A 14,094-nucleotide genomic window follows, 5' to 3' on the forward strand; every position below is an offset into this window, starting at 1 on the left:
AGAGACATCCGGTCTGAGACATAAAAACTTGAACCAGCTGGGCCCCTGTGCCTTGTGTGTGACTCCTTGTGACCAGCAAGTCCACATCCAGGCATGTGCCTCAAGGGTCTGAAAGAGTCTCGAGACATCTGTGGCCTGTTCACAGCGGCATCACTCACCACAGCTAAGACGTGGACGCAACCAAGTGTCCACGATGGATTATGGATGAGTTAACTGGTCCAGCCACACAGTGGGCCGTCACTCGGCCTTAGAAAGGAATGAATTCTGACACCTATGATGGATGGACCTTGAAGACATTATGCCGAGTGAAACAAGCCAGACACGGAAGAGCAAATGCTGTCGACGAGCAAATACTGTGACTGTCTGACATGCGGGCCCTGCGGGAGTCAGGTCTGCAGGGACAGGAAGCAGGCCGTGGTGCCGGGAGCCTGGGGGGTGGGGGGTGGGGCAGAAGGTCAGACTTGCAGGATGACAGAAGCTCTGGGGATGGATGGTGATAAGTACATAACAGTGCGAGTTTATTTCATATTACTAAACGACACACTTAAAAATGGAAGAGATGGTAAATTGTATATACATTTTCACATAAGAAAAAAGGAAATACACATCGTAGAAATCAGAAGATACGGCTAGACCTTTCCATTCTCCTCAAACTGCAAGCAAATGGCGATGGAAAGTGGCAGGTGTGGTGTGGAAATGCAGAGCCTTCAAATCTGGAGCTGCAGTGTCAGGCGGGGGCCCAGCCGGGGGTGAGGGGTACGAGCTGCTCCTCATGGGACCCTTTTTTGTGATGGGGGTCCCTTAGGGACATTCCTATGGCCAGAAGAAGCTTCAAGATCACAGGCACGGACACGAGCACGTCACCTTGTGTCCCCATCCTAGTGGGCCATGAGGGAGTGGACGGTGGGGACCCTGTGGTCACCTACTGCAGCAGTGTCTGGAGAGACAGCGTGGTGAGCGCCAAGACAGGTGCCATCCTGCTTGGGCCGCACGGCCAGAGCACGCCAGGAGGGGTGGGCCCTGTGGCCATGGTTGGGGCCTGCTGGCTCGTGGCCTGGGGCTGCTAGGCTAGGGTCCTATGGACTGGCCTTCGCGGAGGGGCACCGCCTTCCTGTGTCCCATCCCCACACCAGCCCCTCCCCTACACAGCCGGCCTCGGAAGGGCAGGAAGACAGAATGGAAGGGACTGGCACCAAAACTGCCCAAGCCTTGGCAGGTATGAATAAATGAGGCCCTGGGTGCAGAGGGCCAGGTTGGCAGCTCCTAGCAAGGGGTGACAAGGCCAGGAGCTGTCCAGCTGACGTGGGGTCCCACTGGAGTGACTTTCTCATAGGCAGCAGAGCTGGCTCATGTTTATCTTGAATGTGACCAGATATGAGTTTAAATACCATTCTGCAATTTTTCTTTGTCCTGTTTATTCTTTGTTATGACATTCTGGATTCAATGAGTATCTTTTTAGAAGTTCTCCATATATAGTATCTGTCCTTTGCAGAGATTTTCAAAATGTCTTTTTCACTCACTCACGTGCTGACTGATCAAGTGCCCGTGACACCTCTGTGCAGGATTGTTTTCGATCTGCTTGCAAATCTTTTGACATTTCTTGCGATTCTTTCGGCTTTTGTATGTCTGAAAAAGTCTTTATTCATCTGCATTTTTGAAAAATATTTCACTGGGTATAGGATTATAGGTTGATGGATTTTTTTTTCCTTTTCAGATGAAATTTAAAGGTGCATTCTGCTGTCAGCTCGCACAGTTCCTGAAGAGCAGTCTGTTGCCACTGTTAACTTTGTCCCCCGATATGTCAAGTGCCTTTTTGCTCTGGCGGCATTCAAGATCTTTCTTGAATCACCATGGTTTCGAGGAGTTTAAGCAGGCTGTGCTTCCACGTAATTTGCTCCATGTTGCTTTTCTTTGGGGTTGGTGGAACTTTTAGATCTGTGAGTTGACAATTTCTATCAAATCTGGAAATTTCTTAGCCCATTTTTCCTCAAAAAGTTTGCCCGCCTCCCCCTAACCCCCACCCCGGACTCCGCTCATAGGCATGACAGGCGGCTTGAGGCTGTCATAGTTCACTCCAGCTCTGCTCATTTGTTCTCAGTGTTTTGTTTTGGTTTGGGCAGTTTCCGTTGCCATGTCTTCAAGTTCACCAGTATTTTCTTCTGCAGTGTCTACTCTGACTTCAATCTCATGCAGTCTCTTTCCTTTTCCATCTCTGACACTGCATTTTCATCCCTAGTTCGATTTAGTCATTTCACGTCCTTCATGTCTTCCTTTAACATGCCCTTTCCCTCACCTCGCGAATACGTGGGATGCGCTCAAAACAGCACTGCTGGTGACCTCTACTATCTGTCGTCTACTATCCGCCACCTGTGCCTTCTCTGGTCGGCTCCCGCTGACGCCCCGCCCTCTCCCTGCGCACCCCCCCCCCCCTCCCCCCCAGCGTGTCCCACCCCCTCTCCCTGTGCACCCCGCCCCCATGTTTCTTCGCACATCTGGTGCCTTTCGTTATTGGACCCTGGGCACCGTGAATCGTATCTCATCAGGTTAGATTTTAATGTTTGAGCTTTGTTCTGGACGCTATGACATTACTTGAAAAAGTCTGGCCTTTTCAAGGCCTGAGTTTAAATTCTGTTGGGAAGGAACAGAGCCATCTTCAGGGTGAACTGGCCTCACTGTTGAGTCAGGCGAACTGCTGAGGCCTCTGAACTTGGGCTGTGGCACGGTGACTTGCGCCCTGTCCTCTCTCGAGGCCCCAGCCCACAGCTGCCTGCACACGAGCCTCCACTCCAGTGTCTGTGTGGCCTCCAGATGCCACCGCCACAGCTGCTCTTCAGCCCAGTGAGGCCCGAGCCCCCAACCCTGCAGCCAGAGGCCTCTCCAGGCACCCGAGGCCGCAGTCCAGCACGGCCCGCTGCCCGATGTCTGGATGGTCTGTCTGCTTTTAAAAGTTGCTTATGGGCAGAGTGCACACCTGGCCCCCAGCACTCCACCGCTGCTGCCCAGAAAATGTTGATCACAAACGTGTGTGCCAGGCGCTGTTCCAGCAAAGTCCCAGCGCTCAGGGAGCAGAACGAGTAATGAGCACAGACCACGTCGGCTGGTGACAAGTTGGGAAGGGGGAGAAGTGGGGGTGGCAGGGAGAGGCTGGGGCCCGTGGGGCCACTAGCTTTTACTTTTGGGGACATGCTAGCCACTGGAGGTCTGGGCAGGGGACTGCCAGATCCATTGCTGAGGGTATGCCCCAGGGGGACAGACAGGGCAAGAAGCCCAGGCCACACAGTGACCCCAAAGGGTGATGGTGCAAGGCTCCCCTGTTGGCATGGGCCGGGAGTCGAGTGCGCAGGTCCCGCCAGAGCTGGGCCCAGTTGGGGTGGGCGGGCAGGAGTGAGGTAGCAGCACAGTGGAGATGAGGTGTGGGGTCGAGGTCTGCAGGTGGACACCTGGAGGGAGGCCCCAGGACCTCTACAGGAAGTCAGGTAAGAGCAGGTGACTCCATGACGGGACGGCCCACAATGGCTGTGTCCAGCGCCAGCTGGACGACCTCAGGCTGCCTCCATTCGGGCAGACCCAGGCGGTCACGTGAGAACCACTCCGAGCAGCGGTCCCGGGCCGTTCGCCCCCACACCCGCTTCAGCCATTGTAGGCTCTGCCCGTGGGCCCGGCGGATGGGCCGTGCTGCCGCTGGCCCTGCAGGGGGCGCCCATGGGGACCAGGACCAGGCGCCAGGCCAGGAGGACCTGCTTGTCAGCGACTGTCTGTGCCTCTGCTCTGTCCCGGGCCACCCCAGCCCTCTCCCTTCAGGCAACTGCAAGTGGCGTGGGACAGCACCCTGCTGGCCACCGCTCGCAGAGGGCGGGGCCTGGCAGCCACCCAGAGTCCCCAACCAGCAAACAGACACCCAGAGAGGGGCACCGCGGCGCCGCTTTGGGGACAGCGGTGCCCTGGCTCCACAGGTGCCCGCTCTGGAGTCAGGTGACCCGGGTCCCAGCCCCCTCCCCACAGCCGCTGGCTGGGCTGGTGAGGAAGCTGCTCGGGCCTGTCTTCCCATCGGCAAAACGGGGAGAGCCTTTGGGCGCTACGTGAGCTGCCACGTGGAGTAGCAGGGAGGCCCCAGCGCCACCGTGGGCCCCCCCCCAGCACCTGGCCGGTCGCACGTCCAGGAGGCGGCGCCCTCAAGGCCAACGACACAAGTGAGTCCTCTCGTCCAAATATAAAGGGTTTATTCACTTCCGTCATCAGTACAAAACGTAAAACAGGGCGCCCGCCACGGCTCTTCCGCGTCCCTGCCAGAGCTCGTCCGGCCGTCCCTCGTGGCCCTCAGCCTTCGAACATGGCGCAGCTGGCACAGAGCGCCTTCTCGTGCACGGCACTGCAGCTGCGACATCGCGGGGAGAGGAGAGACAAGTCAGGGGCTGAGCTGTGTCCCCCCACGTTTATACGCTGGGTGCCAACCCCCCGGCCCTTGACCTTATCTGCAGATGAGGCCGTTCGCTGCAGGTGTAACTGGCTGGAACGAGGTGCCCACGCAGTAGTGTGGGCCCTAATCCCACGACCGGCGTCTTCACAAAAGAATAACACGCGAGAAGGGTACACACAGAGGGACGATGGCGTGAGCACACAGGACGGCCGCCCAGGCGTGCCAGCCACCGCCGGGGGCTGGGAGAGGCCCGCAGCCGGTCCTGCCTCGTAGCCGCAGAAGGAACCAACCCCGCCAACGCCCCGACCTTGGACTTCCGGCCGCCAGGGTGACAGAACAGAGGCCCGCTGTCCAGGCCGCCCACCTGAGGCGCTTGCTGGAGCACCATGCTGAGACCCGCCTGGGTCTCACGACGGATGGAAGCCCACCCAGGTGTCCAGCTGGGGCTTACTGGACCACGGAGGCTCAATCGGACCATGTCACATAGGTCCAGACGAGGAAGCTCAGGGACGTGCAGGGAAATGCAGGGGAAGAGGCCCCGAAAGGGCGGGGAGCTGGCACCCGCCGCAGGAGGCGCAGGAGGCCAGGGCTGAGCCCCCGGGGTTCAGACAGTAAGACCACAGTCCACCAGCGAGCCGCGGACCAGCCCGGCCAGCGGCCAGGAGTGAGCGGGACGCCACTGGGCCGCGGCAGAGAATCCGGTCTCCGCCTTCCCAGCCCAGGAAGCCGAGGTCCGCCCCAAAGCAGCTGGGGACCGGGCAGAAGGCTGTGGGCACAGCAGGCCCGAGGTCTGGCTCCCAAGCCTGGGGATGCCAGTCTGGCCCGTGACCTGGAGCGAGTCTCTTATTTCTCACACAGGGCAGGAGCCCGCCCCTGGGTGTGGCCACCAAGAAGGAGCACGGGCCGTGGGGTCGGCAGCCTGCCGACATGCAGCCTGAGTTCCGTGGGCAGTGGGAGAGGAGGAAACGGAAAGTGGAGGCTGGGAGGAAACCGGACGGGGATCCATGGAGGGCACAGTGTGTGGCAGAGGGAAGTTTCCAACAACATGGGGCTGGCGGGAGGGTGACGCCAGGCGGGGAGCCCACCACCCGCCAGCCCACCCTCCGCGGCGTCCCGTTTGCACGTCAGCGAGAGAACAGGAAGAGCTAAGCCGGCGAAATTAAGTTACATTTGTAACTCGTCCAACAGCACCCCCGAACGAGAGAGCGCGAACGTTCTCCAGTCCCGTGTCCCACCCCCTGGGCCCGGCCTCGGGGCCTGGGCCCACCCAGAGCTGCACCGTGCCCCGGCCTTCTCTCTCCACCAGGCAGCCCCCAACTTCCCAAGTTCGGTCTTGAAGACAGTCCCGACAAAGCTCGCTCCAGGCAGCTCCGTATCGGCTTTGGGGGGGCGCATCTTCCCGACAAGGTGCTGCCCACCCCCACCACTGGGGTGGGGCTGGCCCGCAGCGCCTCACGCACACTCACACGCACTCACATGCACCCAAGTAGCAGGAAAGACGCTCCACTTCCTGCTCGACAGCCCATAAGCAACCTCGCAGGGACACGGGGACACCTGCGGCGCACCTGCCCTCCCCTGCCGGACGTCCTCGAGTAAGGAGACGCAAGGTAGGCAGGCCAGGAGAGCCGGCCACGGTGAGGCTGGCTTCCCCCAGGAAGGGCTGTGCTCTCCCAGGGCCCCCACCCGGCCGGGCGCCCCTTCGGGCGAGCACTTACTCCACGAGGACGCACAGGGCACAGGCCAGGGCCCCGCAGCCGCTGCAGGAGCGCACGCATCGCCCGCACAGGGCGCGCTCGCACTGGCCGCACGCCGCCGTCCCGTCCGCGGCCCGCACGCACGAGGAGCAGGCTCTGGACGCCGCCATGGATGCGTCTGCGAAAGACAAACGCCACCAGTCAGGCTGGGCAGGGGACTCGCAGCGCTGGGGGCTGCGCAGCCCGCGTGCCCCGCCCAGGACAACCCGGAGGCTACAAGAGCACACAGCACTGTCTCCCCAGAGACACTGGGTGGTTCTGGGACTCCAGGGTGAGCGACTCCCCATCTCCGCTCCCTGGCCCCCTGCACTCTGGACACAGTGTTGCAACGGTCAGCTGTCCCCCTGACATGTCAGAACCCTGGCCTTCGTCCCGTGCGTCTACCGTGTCACAGGTTCACGAAGGTCCCTGGGCCCATCCAGACCCAGGGGTGGGCCAGGACACTGTGTTTCTAACCGGCAACACAGCTGAGTCTGAGTCGCGTGGTGCACTGCAGACACCAGGCCAGCTTCTCCCTGCCCAGAAGGGCGCCAGGGGAGCGGCCCAGGGGAGCAGGCAGGTCCCCCAGGCGGCCTCTGCTCCTTTCCAAACCAACAGTTAGAGGCCGTGTGACAACTCCCAGACCTGCGTGTCAAGGGGTGGAGGGTACGGCAGAACCTGCACACGGCAGGGGAAGCCAGGGTTCACCGGCTCCACGCCCGGGCCGCTCCCACCTGCCCAGGTAGGAGAAGGCCCTGGGTGAGCGGAGCCTCAGATGGAGGGGGCGGCACCTGCCACGGCTATTCTTCGTGCTTAGCTGGCAGGTGCACGCTGTCAGCCACACTCACCGGCCTCGCAGGCCTGGGGTCGCCTCCTGGTCAGCCGGCCGTCAGGTCCGATCAGCATCTGCCCACGCGTGGCCCGCGGGGCCTCCGTGGGGCTGGGCTTCGGGGACTCCGGCCCGTCGACGATGGCGCAGCCTTCCTCCCACGCGTGGTCCATGCAGGCCTGGGCCCCACGAAAAAGGAGCTGCCTGGTCTTCTCTAGGGACACAAAGCGTTCCTCCTGTCCTCGCCTCTGCAGCATGGGGCCCTCGCACAGCCATCTCGTCCCTCAAGCCGGTGCGTGACCTCTGTGCTCTTCCAGTCACCCGGCCCCTGCTGCTCCCTGGGGAACTGGGTCCGCTCTGCCTCCCGCCCTTCCCTCCCCGGGCTCAGCTGCCACCTCCTGCAGGAAGTCTGGAACCATGCAGCCCTAGCCGTGCTCCCTCTCTGGTCACCCTGCTCACTCCTACACAGCTCTCACGGTGGCCTCCCCTCACCGCTACCACCGCCCCCAGCCCGGCGCCAGGCCAGCTCAGTTCCGCAGAGGCTCTGAGCTGCGGAGCACAGCCAGTGTGTACCCCCCTTCATCTATTGCGGAGCCGCTGGCAAAGGACGTGGCAGCCACTGGCTCCAGACAAAGGTATCTCAGAACTTTCCAGACCTCTGGGGTCCTGGATACCAGTCGCCTGCAGGGCCAAAGTGGCTGCTCAGCACCCAGGGCGGTCAGTGGCCTTCCGTCTGGTCACACATCAGTCACCCGGGGGCTTTCACAAGATCAAATGCCCGGAGCTGGCCCCAGAAATGCTTTGTTTGTTTCTGCCTTGTTGCAACAGAGCCAGGGTGGGGATCCTGGAAGATGGTGGCTCCACATGAAACTGACAGTAATAGTTATTAGGTAACTCAAATGGAGTGGCTGATGACAGCCTGGCCGTGCCCAGCTCCTCCACCAGGCTCTCCTGGGCCCACCCCTGACTCACAAGGGGATGGGAAAGGGGGTCACATGGTGAGGCTGTTTGTCTTTAAGGTCCTGTGTCAGGGTGACCACCTCAGGCTTGGAATTTGTTACATGTGAGTTCGAGCTGGGCGTCCTGCCCTCAAGACAGAAGGCGCGGGGAGCCCAGCCCTCTCCCCGGTGGGCCTGCAGGTCACGGTGCCCCGCAAACGCTCCTGAATGGGTGGTCGAGGAAGGGGCGAAGAGCCAGGCTGCCTTAGGCCCCATTTTCAGTTTCTGCTGCTGGCACAGTGTTTACGTTATTTGTTTGTCCTGATGAGTCAGACTTGCAGTTCAGCCATAGTCCCCAAGGCTTCACTCATTATTATCACCCCCATGGCCCTGGAAAGCATTTGTGTTTACAACTGGAGCACGCGACGAAACGGCAAAGCAAATGTGAACAGTGGTAGCTGGCGTGTGGGGAGAGGCAGAAGAGAACCGGGGTCTCCGAGGCTGGGCTCTCCCCACACCCCTGACACATAGCAGCACCCCTCAATTACAAACAGCCAGGTCACAAACCTTGTGCCTCCAACCTCTCAGTAAGCTAAGGTCCACGCTGTAGCTGCCCCAGAGTATCAAGCATCCCAAACTTATGGTCAATAATACCGATACGCCTAAAAATCTGCATGAGAGAGCCAGGTGAGGACTCCGACGCCTTACTGCCCTCACACCTGGCCCTAAACAGGGCATTCCGGCCGCACGGAATCCCGCGGCACACTCCTGCTCCCCGGCCTTCGCACAGGCTGTTCAATCTGCCTGGTACTTCCTCTCCCCCTCCGCCTGCCTACCTCCTGCTCACCCTGCGGGATTCGGCTTAGACTCTGCTCCTCTGCGAGACCTCTGACACCGCTGCAGGTGGTCTTGCAGCGACTTTTACCTGCCTAGATCATCTCTGGATAGCTCTTCCCCTTCTGGTTCCCCACTAGACCCGGGAGCGCCCGAAGACGGCGTTCTCACGCGCAGCCGCAGTGCCTGGCAGGGAGGGCGCGCTCTTTAAATACTCATTGGCTAGAACGGGTAATTCTGGCGGCTTACTCCACTCAGGACATCCCGCTCCCCGACGTCTCGCTGCGCCCGAGGGGCCTCAGTGCTAGTCAGACCGGGGCTAGCTACTGAGAGAGGTCGGCATCCCAGCAGGACAGAGCCTGGAGGCAGCCGCACGCAGAGGCCGCGCGTTTGGGGAGGCAGGGACACTTCCTGTAGGTTGTGGCCACGGCAGGTGGACGTGGGCGCATTCACGCCCCACTCATTACTCCCAAACCCGGGCCTCCCTGCGGGTCCAGGCCCCGCGTCACAGCGGGGAAGCCCTCTCCCGCACTCACCGAAGATTTCCCGCGAGTAACGCTCGGAGCACACACCGCGGCCCAGCTCCCTCCAGCCCACGCGGACCTTGAGTTGCAGCGGGGCCGCGTCCCCAAGGGGGCAGCCCCGCTTGGGCATCGCCACGGGCCGGGAGAGCTCGCCTTCCGCCCCGCGCCGCGCCCGTGACGTCACAGCCGCGCGCCAACCCACGCGCAGGGCAGGGGCGGGGTTCGTGCGCGGCGCGGCGCGGGATAGGGCGGGGACGAGGGCAGGGGCGGGGCTCGTGCGCGGCGCGGCCTGGGATAGGCCGGGGGATATATCGGGGGCGGGAGTTGGGGGCGCGGGAAAGGTCTGGGTCGGCGTGGGCGCGCCGGGCGGGGGGAGTGGCAGGGCGGTGTCGTGCGCTCGCGCCGCCGGATAGGCCAGGGGCAAGGGAGGGGGCGGGGCCCATGCGCGGCGCGGCGCGGGATAGGTCGGTGGTGAGAGGTGGGCGGGACTCTTGCCCGGGGGCGTGTCCTGTGTGAGGAGCTCCGCCTGTCAGGCCGGGGTGGCGCGTCGCGACCGGGATTCGGTGTGTCAGCACAGGAAGGCGGGATGTTTCAACCCTTTTTCTTTTGGTCCGTAAACAACTGTGGAAACTGGTTATAGTTCCCCATTGAAGCCGCCAGAGTTCGTGGTGACGCGTGCACGGTCCTGGGCGTCCCGGGCGCCGCCGGCGCCGCCGGCGCCACCGCGTTGCCCAGGACAGGCCTGAGGTCACGTCCGCTCCAGAAGCCTGCGCGGCTCGAGTGCGGGGCGCGGTGCTGGAGTTGTCGTCGTCGTCGTCGTCGAGATGTGACCCACCAGCCCCACTTCTGGGCATGGGAATGAAATGAAGTCACCATCTCTAGGACCCTCCCGCGCCCCCATGTTCGCTGCTGCACTCTTCCCAATAGCCACGGAAACAAGCCGAGCGTCCCTGAGGGATGCGTGGACAAGGAAGTAGTCCCACGGGACACTGGCCGCCAAAACGGGACATCCTGCCCTTTGCAATAACACCACGGACCCTGAGGGCTTTATGCCCAGTGAAATCGGTCAGATGCAGAAAGAGCCTGAAGGCTCTCACTTACACGCGGGCCCTAAAATCGTTGAAGTCACAGAAGTGGAGAGTAGAAGGTGGCGGGTGGCGGCTGGCGGATGGGGAAAGGGGAGCTGTTGATCAAAGGGCACAGACTTCCAGTTAGAAGACGCATGACTTCCAGGAGTCTCAGGCACAGCACGATGACACTAGGTAACACTGCCCTGTGTACTCGAAGGTCACTGAGAGAGTAGATCTTAAAGGTTCGCAGCATAACGACGGCGAAACGGGAACTGTGAGGCCAAGGATGTGTTAAACGACCTTATCGAGGCAGATTTCACAATATCGAGCCATCCCATTGCACGCCTGAATTTACAGTCACGGTGTATGTCAGACGTCAATTATAGTCTATATGTTATGTATCCGTTATATTTCAGTAAAGCTAGGGAAAAAATGACCTCTTTAAGGATCCAGTCCTCACTTACAGTCACCTCCTGAGGTACGGGGAATGGGGACTTCAACGTGAATTTCAGGAGCACACAATTCAGCCCGTAACGAGTGCCAAGCTTAGCACTAGGCCCTTGGGTGTTGAGAAGAGCCCACGGGGTGGGACAAATGTCACCTCAGGGGAAGCCCGGAGTCAGGAGACCTGCCCTGTCCTTGAATGCAGGGAACTCCCTAAACCGCTGGCACACAGCTGTCTCTGTGTCCTGCCCACACAGGCGTCTCCCCGCACTTCCTAAGGTCAGACACCATCTCTTCTTGGAGCTCTGTGCCGGGCACGTCCTCAGGCAGGCCCAGCTACAAACGCTTTCTAAATCAACAGGGGTTCAAGTCTCGCTGACACACATGCAACCACATGGCCTGGGGGGAGGGGCTCCTCAAGATTTTGTCAGATGGACGGAAAAGACGCACGGCTAGTGTTGGGGTGGAGGGCTCAGCGGCCACGGCGACACCTAGATCCTACAGCTCTCGAATTCCAGCGTGACGGCGGCGGGCCTCGCAGGGCCAGGCTGGGAGCTCTCTACCCAGCGTGGGGTAGTTCTCTCTCCCTTGAAAAATGGCTGCTCTGGTGGGCCGTCAACACCGTGCACCTGTCTGTCGTGGCAAGACGCTAGGAGACGGTCATCTGGCAGGGAAGAGTGCCATGCCCGGGGACACAGTGGGGAGGACGGGGCCCAAGGGCTCACCCTGCCTCCGGGTGCCCTCCTTCATCCTTCTTGCCTTATTGGAAGGGACAAGGTGATTCTCGGAAAACTCAAAGACTGCTTCTGTGTGTGCCCGTCACCTCTGCTGCACGGAGTCGTGTGGCTGATGGCTGAGCGGCCCAAAGAAGTTGATGTATAAGGCGTCTTCCTGACTTCTTTCCAGGCACTGACACCACCCTGGGCACTGCTGGAGACGTATGCTGGCCTGGTGACATCACGGGACTTCAGGACACGGCTGCTCACTGGATACACTGTCGCAGAGGTCAGTGTCCCCCTCGGTGAGTCATCCCGAGCGGCGGGGCCCACGGTGCAGGTTGTGCTGGCACAGACTGATTCCCCGTCTAACGATACTCAAAGGGCAGTCATTTCCCTAAATCCCCCAACCCTGGAGTGTGTTTAAGGTCACCGAGCGTCAGGCTGAGTGCCGCGGGCCAGTGGAGATGCGGCTCCTTCCACGTGGGGGGCAGGCATCTAAGGGCAATGCAGAGGGTCCACTGAAGTGACAAGGGCGCCTGGCACTCCGTCACCCGGCCAGGGCGGGCTCAGGCCTCCGGACTGAAGTTTGTTTAAACGTTGGGTTTTGGGAAATGTATTTTCTGCTGCAGCCTCTCTTACACAGCTAGTCCTGTTCTTTGTCTGAACTTGGCTTTGTGACGTGCGTCACCCAGACTGTTGTCAGGGCAAAGCGTCACCAGCACCTTTTAGTGTTTAAAAGTCAAAACAAAATGAGGAGGTGAGAACAAAGCACGCATGACCACGCCCTCTCGGTGGCCCCTGGATACGTTTATTGCCAGACCGGACATACAACCATGTGACAATTAAAGTGCCACAGAAGGGCTGTGTTTTGAGCACCTTGGCTCATTTCAAACATCAGGGTTTTAAACATGTACCCAGCACTGGTTTTCAGGTATTTAAAATCATCGTAGAAATCAGTGGGTTGAACTGAAGGCTTAAAGAGAAGTAGAAAAGTCCAGAAAATTGTTTTCATATTTCTTTGTCTACCGTGTTGGTTTTGCCTCTGAGGAATTCACGTGGGGAGGGGACCTGCTGGGGTCAGCTCTGCCTTCGTCTAAAACAGCTGGATGATCGAGTCCCTTGATTTGCCGACACCAACCCATTTCACTGGAAGGGAAAAGGGTCGTTGAGGCCGGAGCACCCAGGGGAGGGGCAGGGTGGCCGGCGCAGGGCACCCACCTGCCACTCCCACGTGGTTCTCCACGAAGCGGATGTAGTTCTGCGCCTGCGGGGGCAGGTCCTCCCACTTCCTGGCACCCGTGGTGTCCGATTTCCACCCAGGCAGCGTCTCGTACTCCACCTCGACCTTCTGCAGGATCTCCTGGTTAGCTGGGGACACACGGGGTGTCGATGACCCATGGACGTCTGCTCCATCACTGGGGCAGACGCCGGGTGGCTGGGACCCCCCAGCCTGGGGCCTGTGTGCCTGCGGGCTGAGCAGCGAGGAGGCGAGTCACCCGGCTTGGTTCCCCCAGGGCCGGGAAGTGGCTCTCAGACACTGGCTGTACCCCTCCCAGACCCAGGGGATATGTCCACCCTGCTCACGGGTTTGCTGCGTGCTCTGCTGGAGTGTGCACGGGTGACCCGGCTGAGGAACGCCACAGACCCCGCCTGGAAATGCTCTGGGGTCCTGAGTGTTAAGAAATCCTGAAGGATCTACCCACCTCCACCCCAACCCCGGGCAAGGACCCCACCTGCCTGGGACTCTGAGGCTCAAGCTGATGACAACCACCCCTTGTTGACAGAAGATGCTGGAACAAGCTGTCCACCCCGAGGGTCCTGGAACCTCAGCCCCCTCTGAGTTTGCCTGCTCCCCGGGCCCTGGACTCTGGGTCACAACACACTCCTGCTGCGCCCTCTCAAAGGTCAGGGGTCAGTAGCGCCAGGGGACACTGGCGAAGAGGGCACACGCAGCCCCTGCCTGTCGTAGCCAGGTGGGTCCACACAGCAAGGGGAGCGAGGGGCGGCCCGCCCACAGCCGGCGGGGAGGAAGCCGCAGGTGGGAGGGCGGTCAGCACGTGACCCGTAGGTGGCCGAGAAATCTGCGACAGCAGTACCGCCTTCTCGCTTTTTAAGAGGAGTTTGCGGCAGCAGAAACCCCGGTTAGGTCTTGAATAGTTTAACCGAAAGTGTGTTTTCTTAGGTAAAACAGTCATCTGTCTATTCGCACAGTTTTAGGCTTTCCAGAGAGGTTCGCGTCTGCTAACCCGAGTGACTTTCCCGTGCTTCAGGAAGTGGGCCTGATGCCTCTGGGTCCCCAGTGGGTGCTGCCATGCTGCCCGCCTGCCGACCCGGACCAGCCCCTCTGAGCGCTTCGGAGCCACAGCTGTGCCCGCAGCCACCCTGAGACCCGGCCAGGCCACCCCGTCGGCGTGGGAGCCCGTGCCGGGCCCAGAGGAGCTCTCTCCGCCCGCGCGCCTCACGGGGGACCCTTCCCGCGCCTCAGGGTCCACAGGCCAGTCGCCCACGCCAGGCGAGGCTGCCGCCCCCTCTCACACCTGGGAAATACGGGATCCTCTTCCCGTTCAGCTTGTAGGACACGCCGAC

The 14,094-nt window shown here is 60.8% G+C and overlaps 2 protein-coding genes across 3 annotated transcripts in view; one reads left to right on the forward strand and one right to left on the reverse strand.

Annotated features, from left to right (window-relative positions):
* Window positions 1–9,438, forward strand: part of AKT1 (AKT serine/threonine kinase 1) — a 41,846-nt gene extending 32,408 nt beyond the window's left edge. Inside the window, exons 15-18 of the mRNA XM_023521859.1 lie at window positions 4,344–4,375; window positions 6,133–6,289; window positions 6,999–7,193; window positions 9,288–9,438. Of these exons, the coding sequence (XP_023377627.1) occupies window positions 4,344–4,375; window positions 6,133–6,289; window positions 6,999–7,193; window positions 9,288–9,307 (404 nt within the window). The 3' untranslated portion in view covers window positions 9,308–9,438. The remainder of the gene's footprint in view (window positions 1–4,343; window positions 4,376–6,132; window positions 6,290–6,998; window positions 7,194–9,287) is intronic.
* A 2,858-nt stretch (window positions 9,439–12,296) lies between these two features.
* ADSSL1 (adenylosuccinate synthase like 1) overlaps window positions 12,297–14,094 on the reverse strand; it is a 17,701-nt gene continuing 15,903 nt past the window's right edge. Inside the window, exons 12-13 of one of the 2 annotated variants that reach the window (XM_011377729.1) lie at window positions 12,727–12,876; window positions 12,297–12,654 (exon numbers count right to left, since the gene is read on the reverse strand). In XM_011377729.1, coding sequence (XP_011376031.1) covers window positions 12,602–12,654; window positions 12,727–12,876 — 203 coding nt within the window. In that variant the 3' untranslated portion in view covers window positions 12,297–12,601. The other variant, XM_023521872.1, reaches the window with a different exon arrangement.

This window comes from Pteropus vampyrus, unplaced genomic scaffold (genome assembly GCF_000151845.1).
Source record: "Pteropus vampyrus isolate Shadow unplaced genomic scaffold, Pvam_2.0 Scaffold320, whole genome shotgun sequence".
Taxonomy (NCBI): Eukaryota; Metazoa; Chordata; class Mammalia; order Chiroptera; family Pteropodidae; genus Pteropus; species Pteropus vampyrus.